We start from the raw sequence: 18,310 nt of genomic DNA on the forward strand, positions 1-18,310 counted from the left end.
CTAGTCCCTCTCTCGACCGTTTGTACCCCCTACTACGAACCATTTTCGGTGCTAATAATACGAGCAGCAATAGACTGGACGTAGGGACATTCAGCCCGAACCAGTATAAACCTTGTGTCCTTTAGCGCATCATCCGGGCCTAACGCGCACAAATATAAATTTACTAGTTGGTGTTGATTCGAAACACCGACAATTAGAGTTTTAGTAAATTCTCCAAAATTTAGTAAATATAGGCCCCGTTCGCTGGTCTGAAACTTGGCTGAAACTGGCTGAAAAACACTGTTCCGGCTGAATTGTTGGGAGAGAAAAACACTGTTCTGGCTGAAAAAAGAAGCCGAACAAGCCATTTTTAAGACAAGCGAACGAGGCCATAGTGTCTAAGGGGCTAATTGCCACGATTAAAAAGTGTTCCTAGCAAAACCAATATTAAGTACTCCCTCCATCCCAGATTATAAGTCATTCTAACAATCTTGGAGAGTCGAAGCATCTAAAGTTTGACCAAATTTATATGATAAGATAATAACATTTATGATACTAACTAATTATCATTAGATTCTTCATTAATTATATTTTCATAGTATACTTATTTAATGGTTATAAATTTTTGTAATTATCTCTATAATTTTGGTTAAATTAGAGATGCTTTGACTCTTTTAAGATTCTTGTAATGACTTATAATTTAGAACAGATGGAGTAGCAAATATCAACATTAAATAATGTGCTACAACAAATTTACTCAGGCTATGTTTAGTTCCCTCAAATTCTAGAATTTGGCACTATGCAAAAAGAAGATTTCCCGTCACATCAAACTTGCGGTATATACATGGAGTACTAAATGTTGACGAAATCAAAAACTAATTGCACAATTTAGTTGTACTTTGCGAGACGAACGTTTTGAGCCTAATTAGTCAACGATTAGACAATTATTACCAAATAAAAACAAAACACTACAGTAGCTACAGTGTATGTCGACAGCGGGCATCTAAACATGGCCCCACATGGAAATGGGGAAAGAAGATGATATGGCCACTATGGAAGGGGCCTAGAAAAAGCTGTCACCAGTTAGCACCTGGCGCAAAGAGAAAGATGCTGCGGCATGTGGAAGAAGCGAGGGCATCAATAGATAATTAATGCGGTGGAGCATTATTTTTTTGCCTTTTGGTGTAGCGTCACGATGATCTTGTCCCCTCTCCGATCTGTTCCATCTTCCAAGGCAGCAGCCAGAGAGCAGCAACCCGGAAGCAACTTGGAACAAAAAACAGGGGGCGGCTGTGGCTCCTCGGCTTGATCCGTCGATACCCGGCGGGAAGCCGGATCCGGCGAGAAGGGGAGCCGGATTCGCGACCAGCGGTGGCCGGTGACTCGGTGAGTTCTATCTCGCGTTCTTCCGTCCTTTGTGCCCATCCAAATAGCTCCTAGGTATACACACAGTAGCCTCACTCCTTGGGTTCGCCCAGGACAGATCTGATCCATGGAGACCGCAACGGGGGCACTATCGAGGGTCAGCACCAGGCTTGTTCTTCTTCTCACCGACGAGTACAAGTACAATCTGCCAAAGAGTATGAGAGAGGGGACTATGTTTCTTCAATCTGAGCTCGAGAGCTTGGAGTTTGCCCTCAAGAAGCTCTCCAATACACCGACAGACCAGCTTAACATCCAGGCCGAGATCTTGGCCAGAGATTTGAGCGAGCTGTCTGATGACATAGAGGACATTATTGACACACACATGACACCTGGCAAGCTCAACAAGAAAGCAAAGTTCAATCTTATGTTTAGATGTATGATTGCTACTCATATGATTGCTACTCAAATCGGAGACATCAAGAGCCGTGTCTCAGAGGTGCACGAGAGGTGTCCCAGGTACGATGTTAACCTTGGTGTTGATAAACCTACCAAACCTACTGTGGACCCACGTTTATTTTCTCAGTACACAATGATTAAAGACCTCGTTGGCATTGATGAAACTAGAGATGAGTTAATCAAGATTTTGATGGGAGAGAACGGAGTGCCCTCACAGCAAGGCAAGATAGTCTCGATTGTTGGATTTGGTGGGATGGGAAAGACAACTCTTGCTAATGCAGTGTATGAGAAGATTAGTGCACAATTCGATTGCTATGCTTTTGTATCAGTGTCTCAAACTCCTGACTTGAATAAACTATTCAAGGACATCCTGTATCAACTTGATAGGAATAAATACGATGACAGCATCAATGAAACTTTTGTTTACGAGCAGCAGCTCATCAATGAACTCAGAGAATTCCTTCAACATAAAAGGTATGGAAGCCCAAGCATTCCTGCAATTAGTGTGTGCATATGAATTGTTTTGCCGCTGTTAAGTTTTGCCCTCCAATCATAATACTACGTCCTAGGGCCAAAAACAAGGTTAATGAGAAACGGGCATGCATGTCCTAGTTAAATAAAAAAATACAGCCACTTATGTTTTAAACATCATTGTTCAGTGGAAATAATATGAGCAATGACAGTAATTTTTTTCCCTGGGTGTCTTTTTTTTTTTTGTTTTTGGTTAAGATTCTGAGTCGACTTCTTTTGTCTATGGACATGTTAATCTTGTCTAACTCATGAGTTCATTTGCATTGTTCCAGTTAGCTTAATTGGCACAATTTGGTTCATGAACAATAGAACTTCCCATCGTAATTTTATTAGTTTTCGCTAATAACTTGCCCTGTGTGTAGGTATTTTCTTGTTATTGATGACATATGGGATATCTCAGTCTGGCAAACTATTAGACGTGCCTTGCCTGATAATGATATTGGATACATAATTATCACAACAACGCGTAATTTTGGTGTTGCGGAAGAAGTTGGTGGTGCTTACAAGTTGAAACCCCTTTCCCTGAGTAACTCCCAAAAGTTGTTGTACAGAAGAATATTTGGTAACGAAAACAAGGACAACATTGAAGACATAGACAAATGTCTGAATAAGGAGCTGGCTGAAGTATCCAAGAGAATACTACAGAAATGTGGTGGTGTTCCCTTGGCTATTGTTACAACAGCTAGTCTTCTAGCATCTAAAGCAAGAAATGAGATTGATTGGTATGATGTGTACAACTCTATTGGCACTGGTCTTAGCGATAGTACTGATGTGGTTAATATGAGAAAGATATTATCACTTAGCTATTATGAAATGCCCTCCCATCTGAGAACTTGCTTATTATATTTAAGCGTGTTTCCGGAAGATTATAAAATTGAAAAAGATCGTTTGATATGGATGTGGATAGCCGAAGGCTTTATTCAATGTGAAAACCAAGGTAAGAGTCTATTTGCAATTGGCGACAGTTACTTCAATGAACTCATGAACAGAAGTATGATCCAACCTATATATGAGAGGTACACTGGCTTGATATATGCTTGTCATGTACATGATATGGTGCACGATCTTATTTGCTTCTTGTCAAGTGAAGAAAATTTAGTTACTATATTAAATGGTGTGTGGTACACATCTCCATCAAAGTTGTTTGGGAGGTTGTCTCTTCAATATGGTAAAGAAGATAACTCTAAGCCTCTACGTATTGCAAGCTTGGAACATGTAAGGTCAGCTGTTGTCTTTCCATCAGCATTTTGTGTAATGCCAGTCCTTCGAAGATTCCGAGTTTTACGAGTCCTGAATTTACAAGATTGCGATCTTTCACGAGGCTACAGCCTTGAGTACCTTGGGGATTTATTTCACTTGAGGTACCTAGGACTATGTGCCACACACATTGCTCAGCTTCCTCAACAAATAGGAAACCTAAAATTTCTACAGACTTTGGATGTGAGGGGCAACAATATGTTTAGCTTGCCATCAACTGTTGTTCAGCTCAAAAATTTGATGTGCCTGTACATTGATGAGTTTACAAGAGTGCCAAATGGGATTGGGAGCCTAACAAACCTTGAAGTGCTGTCAACTTTAGACATTACCGTCTCCATTGACATTATAGAAGAGTTGGGCCAGCTAATGAAACTGAGAGTGCTTCATATTTTGCTGTTCATTGGTTGGAGTGGGAGGCTGGTGGAGTGCCTATCCAAGCTGCAAAATATCGAATATCTATACATCAAGATATTTGGAGATAATCAATGGGACTTTGGTGGATTGGATGCCTGGGTTGCCCCTCGACATCTCTGTAGATTGGATATAGAATGGCCATGCTGGTTCTCAACACTGCCAGCAAGGATGAATCAGTCTTATCTACTGGACCTTGTATACCTATCCATTGCTGTCAGGGATTTCGGGCAGGTCAATCTCGAAACCCTTGGGAGGTTGCCAGCTCTCCGTCTGCTAAAACTGTCGGTGGATCCAAAAAATCTTGGAACCCTTGGGGGATTCATCATTGGTGCTGGATTATTCCCATGCCTTGTATTGTTCCAGTTCGGAGGATCTATAGGGCCTATAGTGTTTCAGCAAGGAGCTATGCCAAGGCTGGAAATTCTTAACTTTGAGTTCTGTGTACAGGCGGCTAGACAAATCATCTGCAATGGTGATGGTCCTGAGTTGGGTCTGGGAAACCTGCCATCACTCCAGGATGTCAAAATTTATTTGCGTTCTAGAGGCGCTAGCAAGGAAGAGGTAAGGGAATTGGAGGCTGCGCTGAGGCATGCAGCTGAAATCCATCCCAATCTTCCCAAGCATCAGATATGCGGATGAAAAAATCCAGGTCTCGACGCGTAGAACACTTTTATGAGCTTGTTTACTTCTGATTCATTGTAATGGTGTACTGTTCTAATTAAATGCATGTTTGCTTGCATGTTTTGCTCCCGTGTGTGATGCTTGATGCGTTTAGAGGACGATCCGTTCGTGGGAGACGAGGAGCAAGTCCCGGAGGAGTTTGAGCAGCCTGAGCTTGATCAAGGCAAGTGCGGGCACCGTTTGATCATCTTGATTACCTATTCACTATTTAATTCACCTTTACTTACATTGCATGTGTCTCAATTATGTAAGCCCTATGGACCTGATTAGCCCTACTTTTTCCTTCCTTGTTACCCCTGGGGTTTTATAATGGGTTGTGTAGTTATGCTTAGCTGCTCCACCCGCAATGACACATGATGATAAATGTAATCTTGACTAATGGCTTATTGCAACATGATGATGTTTAAAAGATGCTTTTATAGCAACTTGGTTTAAGGTGAAAGGGGGAGCGTGCACTGGAGCCCTTCACTGTTTCAGGTGAACTCGTGTCTACTCTCCCTAAGGACCGGTTCGTGGAGCGACCACCTGGGACTTACCGTACATCCTCAAGCCATATGGCTCTGGCTTGACATATTAGCAGGACCTCTACTAGTAGGGTGCAGCTTACCGGGTAGGCGTAAGAGAGTAACATAGGTAATGAATATTAAGTTGCGGATGTCCGGGTCCCGTGGCTACGGGGACAACTTTCGGCGCCTAGGGAAAACCTTGCGGGTTGCATTCTATTAATTAGAACCTGTGAAGAGTCTCGTAGTGAGACCCTGCTCACCTCGGTAGTGTTTCGGGGCTGATTACCTCGGGCATATGGGGATCACGACTTGAGGGTAAAGATGTACATCTCTGCAGAGTTTTAAACCCAGTATATCAGCCGTGCTCATGGTTATGAGCGGCCCAGACCCTCACATGATTAGAATATGGACAGTTGAACAACAGGTGATGTTTCTTCAGATGGAGGTGGCTACCTCGGTACATGACGATGATATAATAATGTTCTTCATGATAATTAATGGTTGGGATCTTTCACTCATCTTAGTAATCAGGTTGTACTAATAAAATTTGCCAACTAAAATGCCAATCCGCAGTAAGCCTGAGTCAGCCTACCTTGGTTTTAAGCTTTGCATATCATTTATTTTCCGCATGTACTTGCTGCGTTCGACAAGGACTCACCCTTGCTATAATCACAAAATAAAGGCTGCTCGGATACACAAGATTGGGAGGAGTTTCCTGAAGATCTACCTGGGTGTTAGGCTCCTGTTCCTGCCGTCGACCTTCCTGCGGTGAGGTGGATCTGCTACAATGTCGTCGTCGTCTTTACCTTTCGTTGGACACTATCGTTTATGTTGCCGCTAGACTTTGATAAAGACTTGTAATAATGATACTTGTACTCGTTTACGCTCTTTTGTACGAACACTGTGTTTTGGACCATTAATGAAGTCGTTGCATGTGTGGAAATTGATCCTGGCACACATGTAATATGCACCTGGTTTATCTCTTCAGAATCGGGTGTGACATAGAGAAGGCTTGATGTTAATATCATGACATCCCTTGATCAATCAGATAGCTTAATGTCTTTTGTTGAATCCAAATTATTTGATCGCTGCTAATTTTATAAATTTAAAACTTAATGATCCATGCTATCTTCCGCTAAATGAAATTATAATGAGTAGACAAAAAATGTGGTTCCATGTTACTATGCTTAATTTCATAGTCTACTCTACATATATATGTGCTTTCATGTTGCTCTATTTCCAATCTGCGGCATCGAATGAGCCTTATGACCGACCGTGGTCATAGTGGTCACCGTGGTCACAGTGACTACGTTTATTTGCATTTCTGATGAGCCTGGAGAGCGACTGTGAACAAACTTACTTGCGAATCTGAATTTTATTTGCATTTGTGATTTTGAATGAACCTACTTGTGATTCTGAAGTTTATTTGCATTTATGTGTTGTCGATATATCTATATGAACTGTCTGTGATGCTTATTATGAACTATCTATGATGGATGTAATGTTCATTTGAGTGTGGTACGTTATATGTGACCGAACCAAATAAACTGGATATACATGGTAGCTTTACCGAGTGTTACACTGGTGGCAAAAGACCTATTTGCCGAGGGCCATGCTAAATACACTCGGCAAAGAGGACACGTGACAAAAATCTATACATTCTGGGCGTAAAATGGCTATCTTTGCTGAGTGTATGGGCTGTGACACTCGGCAAAGAGACTAAAATCTGTACATTCTGGGCCTAAAATGGCCAGTCTTTGCCGAGTGTCACAGCTGCGACACTCGGCAAACAAGGCATGTTTGCCGAGGTTTTTTCCCGTGGACACTCGGCAAATAGGGTATGTTTGCCGAGTGCCCATGCCGTTAGAAATTCAGCAAATGCGCCGTGACCGTATTCGCGCCGTCACGTTGCTTTTTTTTTGCCGAGCGTCGGTTTTAGCACTCGGCAAAGTCTTTGCCGAGTGCTCGATAAAAAACACTCCGCAAAGAAACTTTTGCCGGCACTGTGTACGCCGTGTGCTGTTTGCCGAGTGTAACACTCAGCAAAGGCTTTGCCAAGTGTTTTTTGGGCTTCGCCGTGTGCCGTGGAGCACGGCAAAACTGGGCATCCCGGTAGTGAGAACAACAACTAAGATATCAAGTGGAGCCATTGATCAAACAATTGTGAGTGCCTTGTGCTGACTCTATCTCTGTAAAAGGTTGATCTGCTGTAATCAACTGATGGCACCAAGCCATTGAAAATGCAAGCACTGCGTGAAGTCCAAATAGCCCAGCTCATAAGAATGATGGCAGCCATGTAGAACTGAGATTGAAGGGCATCCCTCAGAAAGTGCATGACTTCTGGAAAATCAACATCAGATGGAATGTGAATCTGCAAAATGTGCCAGCATTCTTTTGCAAATTGGCATTGCAGGAACAGATGTTGAACTGTTTCTTCAGTTTCCAGACCACAGAGCACACAGTTATATGAAGGTAAGAACATGTTTCTCCTCCTAAGAATGTTTCTTGTGCTGAGTCTGTCTTTGAGCACGAGCCAGAAGAACAACTTGTGCTTGGGCTGACAAGGTGTCTTCCAAATCCACTGGATGGAAGTGTGATGTTGTGTGTGACCCATCATTATCTTGTAAGCTCTGGAAGATGAGAAGTTTTTACCCCAACTATATTGCCAAATGTCCTTGTCCTCACTGATGTGTGTGTCAGATACTGTCTGGTTCAGAGCTTGTAACTGATTATAGGCCATCTCTGAGACTGGTAAGTAAAACATCTGGGTTAAATCATCATGTGCATTGGCTTCAGCTACTGATATGTCTCTCTTCTTGGCAAAGGAGAAGAGTTCTGGGTAGGTGGCTTCTAGGCATTGTCCAGCCCAATTGTCCTTCCAGAATAGACAAGTCATTGAGCAGCACTGCTGAAGTGGCTGATGAGAAGATTTGTTTCATCCAATTGATCCAGGTTTGACCAAAACCTTGAAATTCCATTAGTGTCAGCATGGCTTGGTGCTCAATTCTATCAAAGGCTTTCTCAAAGTCAAGTTTGAGAATTATGATTTCTTTCTTTGAGTGGTGGCAAAGGTGCAGGTATTCAAAGGCCCACCCAAGGCAATCTTGAATGGTTCTAGATCTGATGAATCCATATTGGTTGGTGTGAACTAGCTTGGTGATGACAGTTTGAAGTCTGTTGGTAAGGAGCATGGTGATGAGTTTGAAAGAGGTATTGAGTAAAGAAATAGGCCTGAAGTCAGACACAGTTGCTGGAGCTTCCACTTTTGGAATGAGAGTGATGAAGGATTTGTTAATGCTTTTCAGGCATAGAGATCCTTGATGGAAAGCATTACAAAGATTATAGAAGTCCCCTTTGATGGTTTGCCAGCAAGATTTTATAAATTCATTATTGAAGCCATCAGGACCAGGAGACTTATCATTTGGGAGGCTTTTAACAATATCATCAATTTCCTGAGGGTGGAAAGGATTTTCAAGAAATTCAAGGTTATCATGGGCATGGACAAAAGCAGAGGGGTCAATGGTGAAAGCATCAAAGTTAGAGGTAGCAAGCCTTTCTTTAAATTCATGCCAAATAGCAGTTTCTTTATCATGATGAGAATGGAGAGTGACACCCTGGTCAGAAACAAGCATCTTAATCAGGTTGCCTCTAAGTCTGATTGAGGCATTAGCATGAAAGAATTTAGTGTTAGTGTCCCCCAGCTTGACCCATTTAACTGCACCTCTTTGTTTCCAGTATGTCTTCTGCTGATCAAGGAGATCATTTAGTTTTTTCTTAATTATTTCTCTGAAATTCCATTCTGCAAGAGTTAGATGTCTATATTCTTTCAGAACATCTAAGAAAAGGAGAACATTATTGATATTGGAGATGACTATTTTCAGGTTGGACAGTCATTCTCACCAATCTTTTATCAATTTCCTTAAATTTTTGAATTTAGCAGTTATAATCTTTGCACAGTCTTGGTTTGCAGTATTGATGGACCACCCCTGATTAACAATATTGACAAAGCTTTCATGTTTAAGCCAATAGTTCTCAAATCTGAAAATGGCACTTTTAGGAATATGGCTAGAAATTGTAACCACACAAGGACAGTGGTCTGAAGGGGTCATGTCAACGGCAGAGAGAGAAGTATCAAGGTAGGAGAGAAGCCAAGAGTTGGAGGTAAAGGCCCAGTCAAGTTTTTCTAAAAGAGGAGAGGCCTGTTTATTGGACCAAGTATACTTTCTTCCTTGAAGGGCAATTTCATTTAGGCCCAAAGCACTGATTGCCTCATTAAAAAGAAACATTTCCATTATATTTCCTCCCTCCTTGTTTCTGTTTTCTGGTCTTCTTATCAAATTAATCTCCCAGAATCAGCCAATCCATATTGTCAGGCATCTGAATACTTTTCAGCCATTCCAGGAAAGCTAACTTATCCTCTGCTTGACACGGTGCATAAACATTTGTCAAAAGCCAGCAACTGTCATTGTGCTGTGAGTTGAATTCAACCGAAATGGCATACTCATTACTGAAAACTAGTTCTCCTTTAAATAAGGAGCTTTTCCAAGCCACTAGTAGCCCACCGGATGCCCTTATTGAAGGAAGGAATTCAAAAGCGTCGATCCAAGAGGGGCATACATTTTTAAAAAAGGCTAAATCAAGGGTTTCTTTCTTTGTTTCCTGAAAGTAGACAATGTCACATGCAGTTTCAGTGATCTTATCCCTGATAACATTCCACTTAGAGGGGGAATTTATACCCCTCACATTCCAACTCAGAACATTCCAGATTCTTTCATGACCTTGATTCATGATGTAACAGCATAAGACTGAAACTTAGGTTCTTTAGTGGTCTGACCCCACCAATAGTACAACCTTAGATCTGATGAACTTAACTGAGACAAATTTAGTTTACTCATTACAACTGGCAAAATGAGCATTGAAACTGAATTAAGCCTATCTGATAGCATTAGCAAAAGCTGCATTCTTTTCTTAATTGTTGTTGCTTCAGGTGGGGAGCCCTCATTCTTCCACCTGGTACTTCCCTGGCTTCTGGTCACCATTTGCAACCTTCACTCCCTGGATCTGACTGCCCGAGACATTGTTGCCTCTCTTGGGAGCTATGGGGATTGCCTGCCTTCTCTTCTTGAGTAGGACCTCTTCTGACACCTCATCCTGTTTCAAATCACAGATTTTAGTGGCAATGGTTTGAATGGAATGGATGGGAATTGAAGGAGGGTTGGGGGAACATGCTAAGCATTTTTTGCTTGAGCAGGAGTTTGGTTTGAAGCCATTGCTTACTTCTTTAAGCCTGGTGCTCCTTCTAAGAGCACTATCCACCACAGGGGTGTCCCTTCTGCTTGTACTCTTTTTTGAAGGAGTGATGTTTAAGTTTATAGACAAGCTTTCCTCCTGATGGATCTGCTTGTTTCCAGCGTCATTGTTCAGAGCTGAAACATCAGTGTTGTTAGGACAAGGCAAGGCATTGTCAGAAGGACATTTTGGTGGCAGAAAAAAAAATCAATGGTTTCATTGTTCAAATTTAGACAAGAGGTGGCATTGGAAGACAAAAAATCTTTGGCCCTGGAGAAGTTATTGGGGGACAAAAGTAGCACAGTGAAAAATTGGGCCCATTGAGAAGGAATTTTAATATGAAGGCTATTTGGGTTAGCTTTAGAAAAGAAGGAAGCCAAAAGCTCTGCAGCTTTCTCATTCTTGGATCTTTCCCATTCTAGGAAGGCAGGATCTGGGCCAAACGTGGGGTTGAACATGTATCCAATGTGCATCTGCATATTCTGTTCCTGTAACTGAGGCTGCTCCCCATCCTGTTCTTCATCCTGAACATCCATATTGATCTCCTGCCCCTGAGGGTGATCTTGTTCTATCTGTTCGGGAAAGCCTTCCTCTCCTGGTCCAACCAACTGATCCAAAGGAATTTCATCCACTATCCAGTTGACAGGGGGTGCAGGGGCCACTGGAGGCTCATTAATCATTCCCTGGTGAAGATCATCTGACAGTTGCACGAGCTCAACCTCTTCTAGTGCTGGTTCCATCAGGTAGACTTCATTTTCTAGCTGCAAAAGGTGTTGCTCAACCATGTTGTTTTGCAGGTCATTGAGTTCAATAAACAGCCCATCATCTGGCAGTACAGGGTGCATGATGACTGCATGAAGGTCCTGATCTAGAGGTGGATGATTCATGTCCAATCCTTCATCCTGATCATTGACAGTTGGGTCATTGAGGTTCATGAGTTGAGCTTGTTGCACTGGTTGTTGCTGCGCTGGAAGTTCTGCTGGCCAGAGATCCCAATTATTCTGCTATTCTTGCTGGTTTTCTTGTGCTTGACCCCGCAGTCCATTCACTGGCTGGCCCAATCCAAACAAGTCAAAGGGCACCCCGGCTTCCATGTCAATATCTTCTGGGATTGGGTCCTCGTCTGGGGGGCCTTCTGCCTGTTGGTGATGCCGCATAACCTCACACTGTATAGTCTAGGAATCATCATCAACGGTATCAGGGTCAGAATACACAATGAACTGGGGCACCTTTTGAATGTCAGTGACTCTTGCTCTAACCATCAACCGACAAAGGAGCCTATCATCTTTTTCCCAAAGAAGAACCCTGACGAACTCACCCAAAGCACTCTGAATATGCCTTTCTGAACAGTAGTCACTAGGAAACCCCAGCAACATCAACCAACATTCATGGTTGAATTCAGCTCTGCGCCAGTTGCGCCCTTCATCATGCTTAACAAAAGAGATATTGATACTGTCGAACTGATGTGGGCTTTCTCTAATGAGGGTATCCCGATCATAAGCATGACCAAAACGAACCGAAGCTTGACCCAGGTTTGAAGGCTGAATATCACGAAGAACAACCCTCTTTTCGAGCTAAAGAAAATCTCTAATGACTCCTCTGATAGCACCAAAGTTGAGGGCGTTACCCGGAAGAGGGTCGATGATGGCGATGGCGAGGTCCTCATTGATCGCCGGCGCCACGGCTCTAACCGTGAACACCCGATTTGGGACTTCTTCATAGTGCATTCCTTCAGGAGCAAACGGAGCTGGGTCGGCGCGCTGGTACGCCATGTCGGGAGAGCTTGAAGGCGCTTGCGCAGCAGAGAGCGAGTGGCACTGTATCAGGTGAGAGGGGTTTTCTGCTTCCTTCGTGACCGCGCCGGTGGAGGTACGGAAGGAAGACGAGGGGTTATGAAGCGTCCAAGAAGTAGGTTCGAGGGCCGTCTCAATGCCATCAAACAAAGTTGGGTCGGGGTTGCTATTGGGCCTAGGCCGCTGCGTTGCCTTGAGTTCCCAAGGCCAAGGGACATGAAGAGACGGCACGGTCTCCCTGCAAGCCCTAGTTGGTTCATTGGAGAAGAAATCCCGAAAGCTATTAAATTTTGGTGGGCTTGAGGCGGACGGGCTGTCTGACATCAATTTAAACCAGGGGACACAGCCATCTTGCCCTTAAAGACCTCAGATTGTTCCTGAGCGGGCTGCAGAGAAGATTTGCAATTAGCTTCGGTGTGGCCCCAACCCATGCACGCGCGGCACCTAATAGGTCGACGGCATTTGACTCGCGGATGACCGGCCATTAAGCATCGAGGACAGACGACAGAGGCCTGGACAGCGTCTGCACGCCTTGGAGCCTGGGCAGCGTGAGCACGCTTCGTGGAGGAAGATGCAGCTTTGAAAGCATCGAGCCGATCGAAGACCGAGCGCCGAGGGAAGTGGAGGCGGTTGAGCAAGGAATTTGAAATCTTAGGTTTACCAATGGGTTCAGCATTGGCTCCTGAAAGAGGAGCAGACTTGACCGCCTCCCCTTTCTTCTGACCTTAATTTCCTTCTTTCTTCCTAATTTCAGATGAATGCGGACTGGAGCAGAATACAGATGTTTATATTTGCCGATCGCCAAATGCCCAAATACGACTGAAATCTTGTTTTTCAAAAAAAAATTACCACTGAAATCCATGCAAACTGGTCAACTTTTTATATGTCTGCAAGAAAAGATGAAGATATGCTGGGTACAACTTTTGCATCTTGCTTCTCTGCTTTCGTTCAACCTTCTCTCCTATGTTTCTGCAATCATCACCATTGACTGGATAATGGATTTTTGGTTATATCCAATCATTACCATTGCAGGATGACTCCGAACTGACCCTATGAATAGATGAATCCTGTGTAGTGTCAAGGTCGATGGACCTTTTTGGATCCATTGTTGGCCTTTTTTTCTATTAACGTTTACTGTTAAGCTTAGTGCATGGAGTCGGTAAGCATTTATATAATGATTTGGACTGATGCCTTTTCTTTGAAATGTCTCGAAGTCAGATTTTATCCGTTATCTAAAAAATGAGTACATGAATTATGTGTGTAAAATCATTCTACCTTTTCATTTTCTCAGTGCCGCTGTTACTTACTGATGTGCCCATGTAAATTTTCTCAAAAACAACGGGTCAAGAAAATTGTACGGCTTTGTTATTGTGACTCTGGGATAGGGTCTACCTTTAATTTTCAGATTATAGGCTTAAAAAAATTGGTGAAATCTCACTCGTGGCACCTGCTGTTGGTACACCATTACAAAATCAATAATCACCGTCGGTTGCCAACCTGACATCGTTGCCGGTTTGGCCAACAGGCAGTAGGCAATCCGGCCCTATTATCCTTTCCAAGAGAAAAAAGAAAAGAAAAGAAAAGAAAGCATCAGCCACCGGCTACTGCCGCCACCATGCCGCCCACATCTGCCGCCAAGCCCCCGGTGTCCGTGGTGTGTTGGACTAAAATTTTGCGTCCATGCCCTTTTATCACCACCCGTGATGTCTTTTAACCTGTAGTGACATACTAATGCGTAAAAGATTATTGAGGCGGCTATCTCTACTTTTGAGGCGGCCGTGGAGGCTTCAGTCCACGATCTCAGATCTTGCGTGTTCTTCTCCTGAGAGTATCTCCGAGAGTCTTTGTAAAATCTACTCTCTAAATCATTATTTGAAGTCATTTGAGTAAAAATCGTTTATTTTACTAAAATCTCTATTTCTGTAAATTAGGAAAGATATAAAGAGTCCCTTGGAGATGCCCTAAATACTACATCTCAAAGCCACTTATGGCTAAAGGACAGAAACATTCCCTCGTATTCACTTTATTAAATTTTAAATAAATATTTAGAACCCTAAGCAAAATCAAATGAAAAAAGTCTGAACTGGAAAGTTGTAGATATTGTTGAGATCAACAACTTTGGTTTTGGTCATTTCTCCATGCGAGATCATTTGAAAATTTTGAATTTTAAAATGTAAGAAATTCAAACATAATTTTCCTTGAATAAATAACTTTAAATAAAAATGTTGTCAACTACAAAATTATATAGGCCTTCGAGATCTACAACTTATGTTTTTGTCGAATTTCAAATTGTAAGCACTTAAAACTAAATTTTGGGACCTTCATTGTCGGGTTCGTAAACCCGGGGTCCCTCATGGACCGGCTTCCCAGCAAAGGCTCGGCCAGCAGACAACGTTGCGAACGACGCGCAACTCTTGGGCCGGCCCAAACACCTAAACGACAGGACAGAAGGACAATCCAATTTCCGACCGGACGGCCTGGCCGAGGAGGAATGGCGCCCGCTTCCGACTCCGGCCCGCCTCTCCGACCGGAAGGCCTCACAAAGGAGGAACAGCGCTCGCTTCCGTCACCGACCCACCTCCGGATGGCCTCTCCGACCGGAAGGCCTGGCCAAAACACCACTTCCGACTCTGACCCGCTTCTCCGACCGGGAATGCGCCGAACCCCTGCTTACAGCTCCTCTCCGACTGGCGCAATCAGAGCCGACTGGGACCAACCGACCAGGGACGCCCGCTCGGTAAGGACCAGGAAACGGACGGAGAAAGTAAGGCAGGGCACTCAAGTCAACCGCAATACCAAGGACCGTACCCTGTACACCTGCAGGACAGTACCCTGTGACCTCCCTGGCATGACAGAACCCAAGCAGTGTTGTAGGCGCCGATATTTTCCCCTACAGTGTTGTGGGCGCCATCAACTCCCATACCAGACAAATACGGTAAGGCTCCCCCCACATGCCTCTGGGCATCAACAGTGTTGTGGGCGCCGGTATTTACCACACCAGGCGAACATGGTAAAACCCCCTACGTGCCTCTGGGCATCAACATTATGGTAGGCACCGACGTCTGCCATACCAGAAGAAGACGATGCAACCTCTCACGTGCATCTGACATTAAACAGTAATGTGGGCACCTACCATCATCTTGTACCCGCCGGTGTGGGCAACAAGACTTAGTAGCATACACACTCTCTCCCTCTCACTTGTTAAGCCATCCCATTCATCTATAAAAGGGGATGCGCTCTCTCCCAAAAAAAAAGATCGATCAGTTCACTTACATTGATTCACCCTCTGTAACTTTAGACACTCTAAAGTTATATCGAGCACACGCTCGAACACTTAGCACATAGCGGGGCTCCCGTCACTCTCGGCCCTTCAGACCAGAGTCCGACCGGACCTCTTGTACCCCCATCTTTCTCCCTTTCGTTTGTAACCTCACAGCAAACTTCGAGCACCTGGGCTCAAGAATAAAGTCACCGACCAACTCAAACTGGACGTAGGGCACATTGCCTGAACCGGTATAAACCCTGTGTCATTGAGTGCTAGGCCACCTCCGATCACAACGTACAGCAAAACTATAAATATTTACGTGTTGGTCACTTTCTGCACCGACATCCACTATTTCAAATAAAGGGGTTATCAACTACAATGTTTTACATCTTTTCAAGATCTACACCTTAGGTTATGATCATTTCTTCATCTAAGGTCATTTAAAAAATTAAAAAAATCGAATTCCAAAATGTGAGAACTTCAAACAAAAGTTGTGAGATTTAAATAATTTCAAATGAAAATTGTGTCCACTATAAAGTTGTATATCTCGAAGTTTGTCTTCATCTAATTTTTTTTGTCTTGCACTAATTTTTAGATACGACTCTAAATCTAGCTGTCTTTATTGATTGATTTTTGGAGGCAGCTCTAGATCCAACCGCCTCTAAAGATAGGAGCATTTTTTTAGAGGAGGTTGTAAATCTAAGTTATCTCTAAAAATATTTTCTAGAGGCGAGCCAACAAGGGAACCATTTTTAGACAAATTTTGATTGAGCTGCCTCTACTAAAAAATGTCTCTGTTGCTAAAAATTATTTGTGTAATAGTGATAGCATCACTCTAGACTTTTAAAATTACCTAGCAGTGATAATCCACTATGACTATTGGCTATAAATAGTAGACATTGATATAAGTTGCCAGTGATGTACCCAGCAGTGGTAACCATTTCTATAGTAGTGGTAAGCTAAGTGCTCTTCTGTCACACCCGGTTTTGAAAACACAACCGAATGCACATCACATGTATGCCAGGATCTGTTTATTCATACATGCGACGACAAAAGTGATACATTGCAGTGTTTATTACAAAAGCGATTACATATTACAAAAATAACTAGAGGGTCTAAACACAAAATTACATCAGAGTTCCAGCAGAACAGGGTCTCCATCCCTTCATATTATATTATACAAGTTATTTAAAAATCTACATTTTTCACGGTATAAATTGCAAAAACCCTAATTAAATCTTGAAAATTTTAGAAAAATGATAAAAGCATTAATTTTATTTAGTGAAAACTATTCACAACCCAAAATGAAATTTTTAGGGTGTGACAGACTACCCCCCTTAACAAGAATCTCGCCCCGAGATTCGCTGAAGCTACAGTCATAACAAAGAACCAAATCACTTAAGATCATAATAACAAAACATTCAACCGCACAAGGGCACACTAACATGGTAGGGTTCTTAGACGAAAACACACTAACACAACTTAGCATTGTTGCTATCGTAAAAGCGCTCAGGGGTGAAAACCTTCCTATAAAGGGCATAGGGGTAAAACAATATTGAAATCTTCGGTCTTCTTTAGTGTGACGATTCTTCATGTTGACGTAGAATCTTCATCCTCATAACATCTTCAATTCTTGAAGTAGAATCTCTAGTTCCATTCCATTGGTCTTGGAGACAAAAGGGGTTACGTTGAAGAGTTTTACTTTGAAACAAAGCATCAAGGAGAAAGACAACAAGAGAGTAGACTTTGTTATTACTAAAATAGCTTCAAAAGACGACCATTGGTAACTAGGCTGACGTCCTACGGTCAACACAACTCTGATATCACCTTGTCACACCCGGTTTTGAAAAGACAACCGAATGCACATCACATGTATGCTAGGATCTGTTTATTCATACATGCGACGACAAAAGTGATACATTGCAGTGTTTATTACAAAAGCGATTACATATTACAAAAATGACCAGAGGGTCTAAACACAAAATTACATCAGAGTTCCAGCAGACTAGGGTGTTCCAGCAAACTAGGGTCTACATCCCTTCATATTATATTATAAAAAGTTATTTAAAAATCTACATTTTTCATAGTATAAATTGCAAATACCCTAATTAAATCTTGGAAATTTTAGAAAAAATGATAAAAGCATTAATTTTATTCAGTGAAAACTATTCATAACCCAAAATGAAATTTTTGGGGTGTGACATCTTCTTTGAGAGTTCCTTTTTCTTTAGATGGTTGCTGCTTATTTTGATATCTTCATCAGAGTCTAGATTTAACACTAGTAGGATATTGATTTTTAGAGGCCGGCAAACTGCATTTACCGAGGCGGCACCACTGTCTTCCTGTAGGCTGTGGCACATGATCTCTGTTAATCAAAGATGCTGAGACGGGCTACAATGCCTAACTCTCGAAATCAGAAAAAAATGTAGCCTAGTCCTCATCATGGGGCTAGCTGACAAACCTGATACCAAGCCCACTTCAAGCCCGCCATAGGGTCCGCTCCTCCCAGTGCCTCACGCTCTCTTCCGCATTGTCGTTGACCAGATCCATCGTCGAGCCCGTTGTTGATCCCATCGCCACCGTCGAGCCCATCCTCCACCCTCCTTCCTTGCAGCATATCTAGGCAAATAGAGATCTAGGATAGGAGATCCTTACTTGAGAAGTTGAGATCCAGGTTACATCATAGATCCAGGTTTTGTCCTCATAGATCTAGCCGGTGTCTCGCAGATCTAGATGACATTGGCCATGAGCATAGAGCAGGGCTTCATCTGTGA

At 42.8% G+C, this 18,310-nt stretch overlaps 3 protein-coding genes across 6 annotated transcripts; 1 reads left to right on the plus strand and 2 right to left on the minus strand.

The window, feature by feature from the left end:
- Positions 1-1,077: 1,077 nt before the first annotated feature.
- Positions 1,078-6,212, plus strand: LOC136484331 (disease resistance protein RGA5-like). 4 transcript variants are annotated; one of them, XM_066481576.1, is made up of 6 exons: positions 1,078-1,256; positions 1,308-1,365; positions 1,463-2,274; positions 2,694-4,651; positions 4,778-4,846; positions 5,872-6,212. In XM_066481576.1, the coding sequence occupies exons 3-4, from the start codon at positions 1,472-1,474 to the stop codon at positions 4,639-4,641; spliced, it is 2,751 nt and encodes a 916-aa protein (XP_066337673.1). In that variant the 5' UTR covers positions 1,078-1,256; positions 1,308-1,365; positions 1,463-1,471; the 3' UTR covers positions 4,642-4,651; positions 4,778-4,846; positions 5,872-6,212. The 4 variants fall into 4 exon arrangements, with proteins under 4 accessions (XP_066337673.1, XP_066337674.1, XP_066337672.1 ...); XM_066481577.1 differs by having other exon boundaries at positions 1,078-1,365; positions 1,458-2,274; XM_066481575.1 differs by having other exon boundaries at positions 1,078-1,365.
- Positions 6,213-7,317: 1,105 nt separating this feature from the next.
- Positions 7,318-7,929, minus strand: LOC136481059 (uncharacterized). The gene has a single exon (XM_066478441.1). It carries the CDS (start codon positions 7,927-7,929, stop codon positions 7,318-7,320), a length of 612 nt encoding a protein of 203 aa, XP_066334538.1.
- A 2,071-nt stretch (positions 7,930-10,000) lies between these two features.
- On the minus strand, positions 10,001-12,339 carry LOC136483057 (uncharacterized). The gene is made up of 3 exons (XM_066480172.1): positions 12,106-12,339; positions 10,467-10,615; positions 10,001-10,340 (listed from the first exon to the last, which is right to left on the minus strand). Exons 1-3 carry the CDS (start codon positions 12,248-12,250, stop codon positions 10,188-10,190), a joined length of 447 nt encoding a protein of 148 aa, XP_066336269.1. The 5' UTR covers positions 12,251-12,339; the 3' UTR covers positions 10,001-10,187.
- Between the last annotated feature and the right edge of the window lie 5,971 nt (positions 12,340-18,310).

The sequence above is a fragment of the Miscanthus floridulus genome, chromosome 9, assembly GCF_019320115.1.
Source record: "Miscanthus floridulus cultivar M001 chromosome 9, ASM1932011v1, whole genome shotgun sequence".
Classification (NCBI taxonomy): Eukaryota; Viridiplantae; Streptophyta; class Magnoliopsida; order Poales; family Poaceae; genus Miscanthus; species Miscanthus floridulus.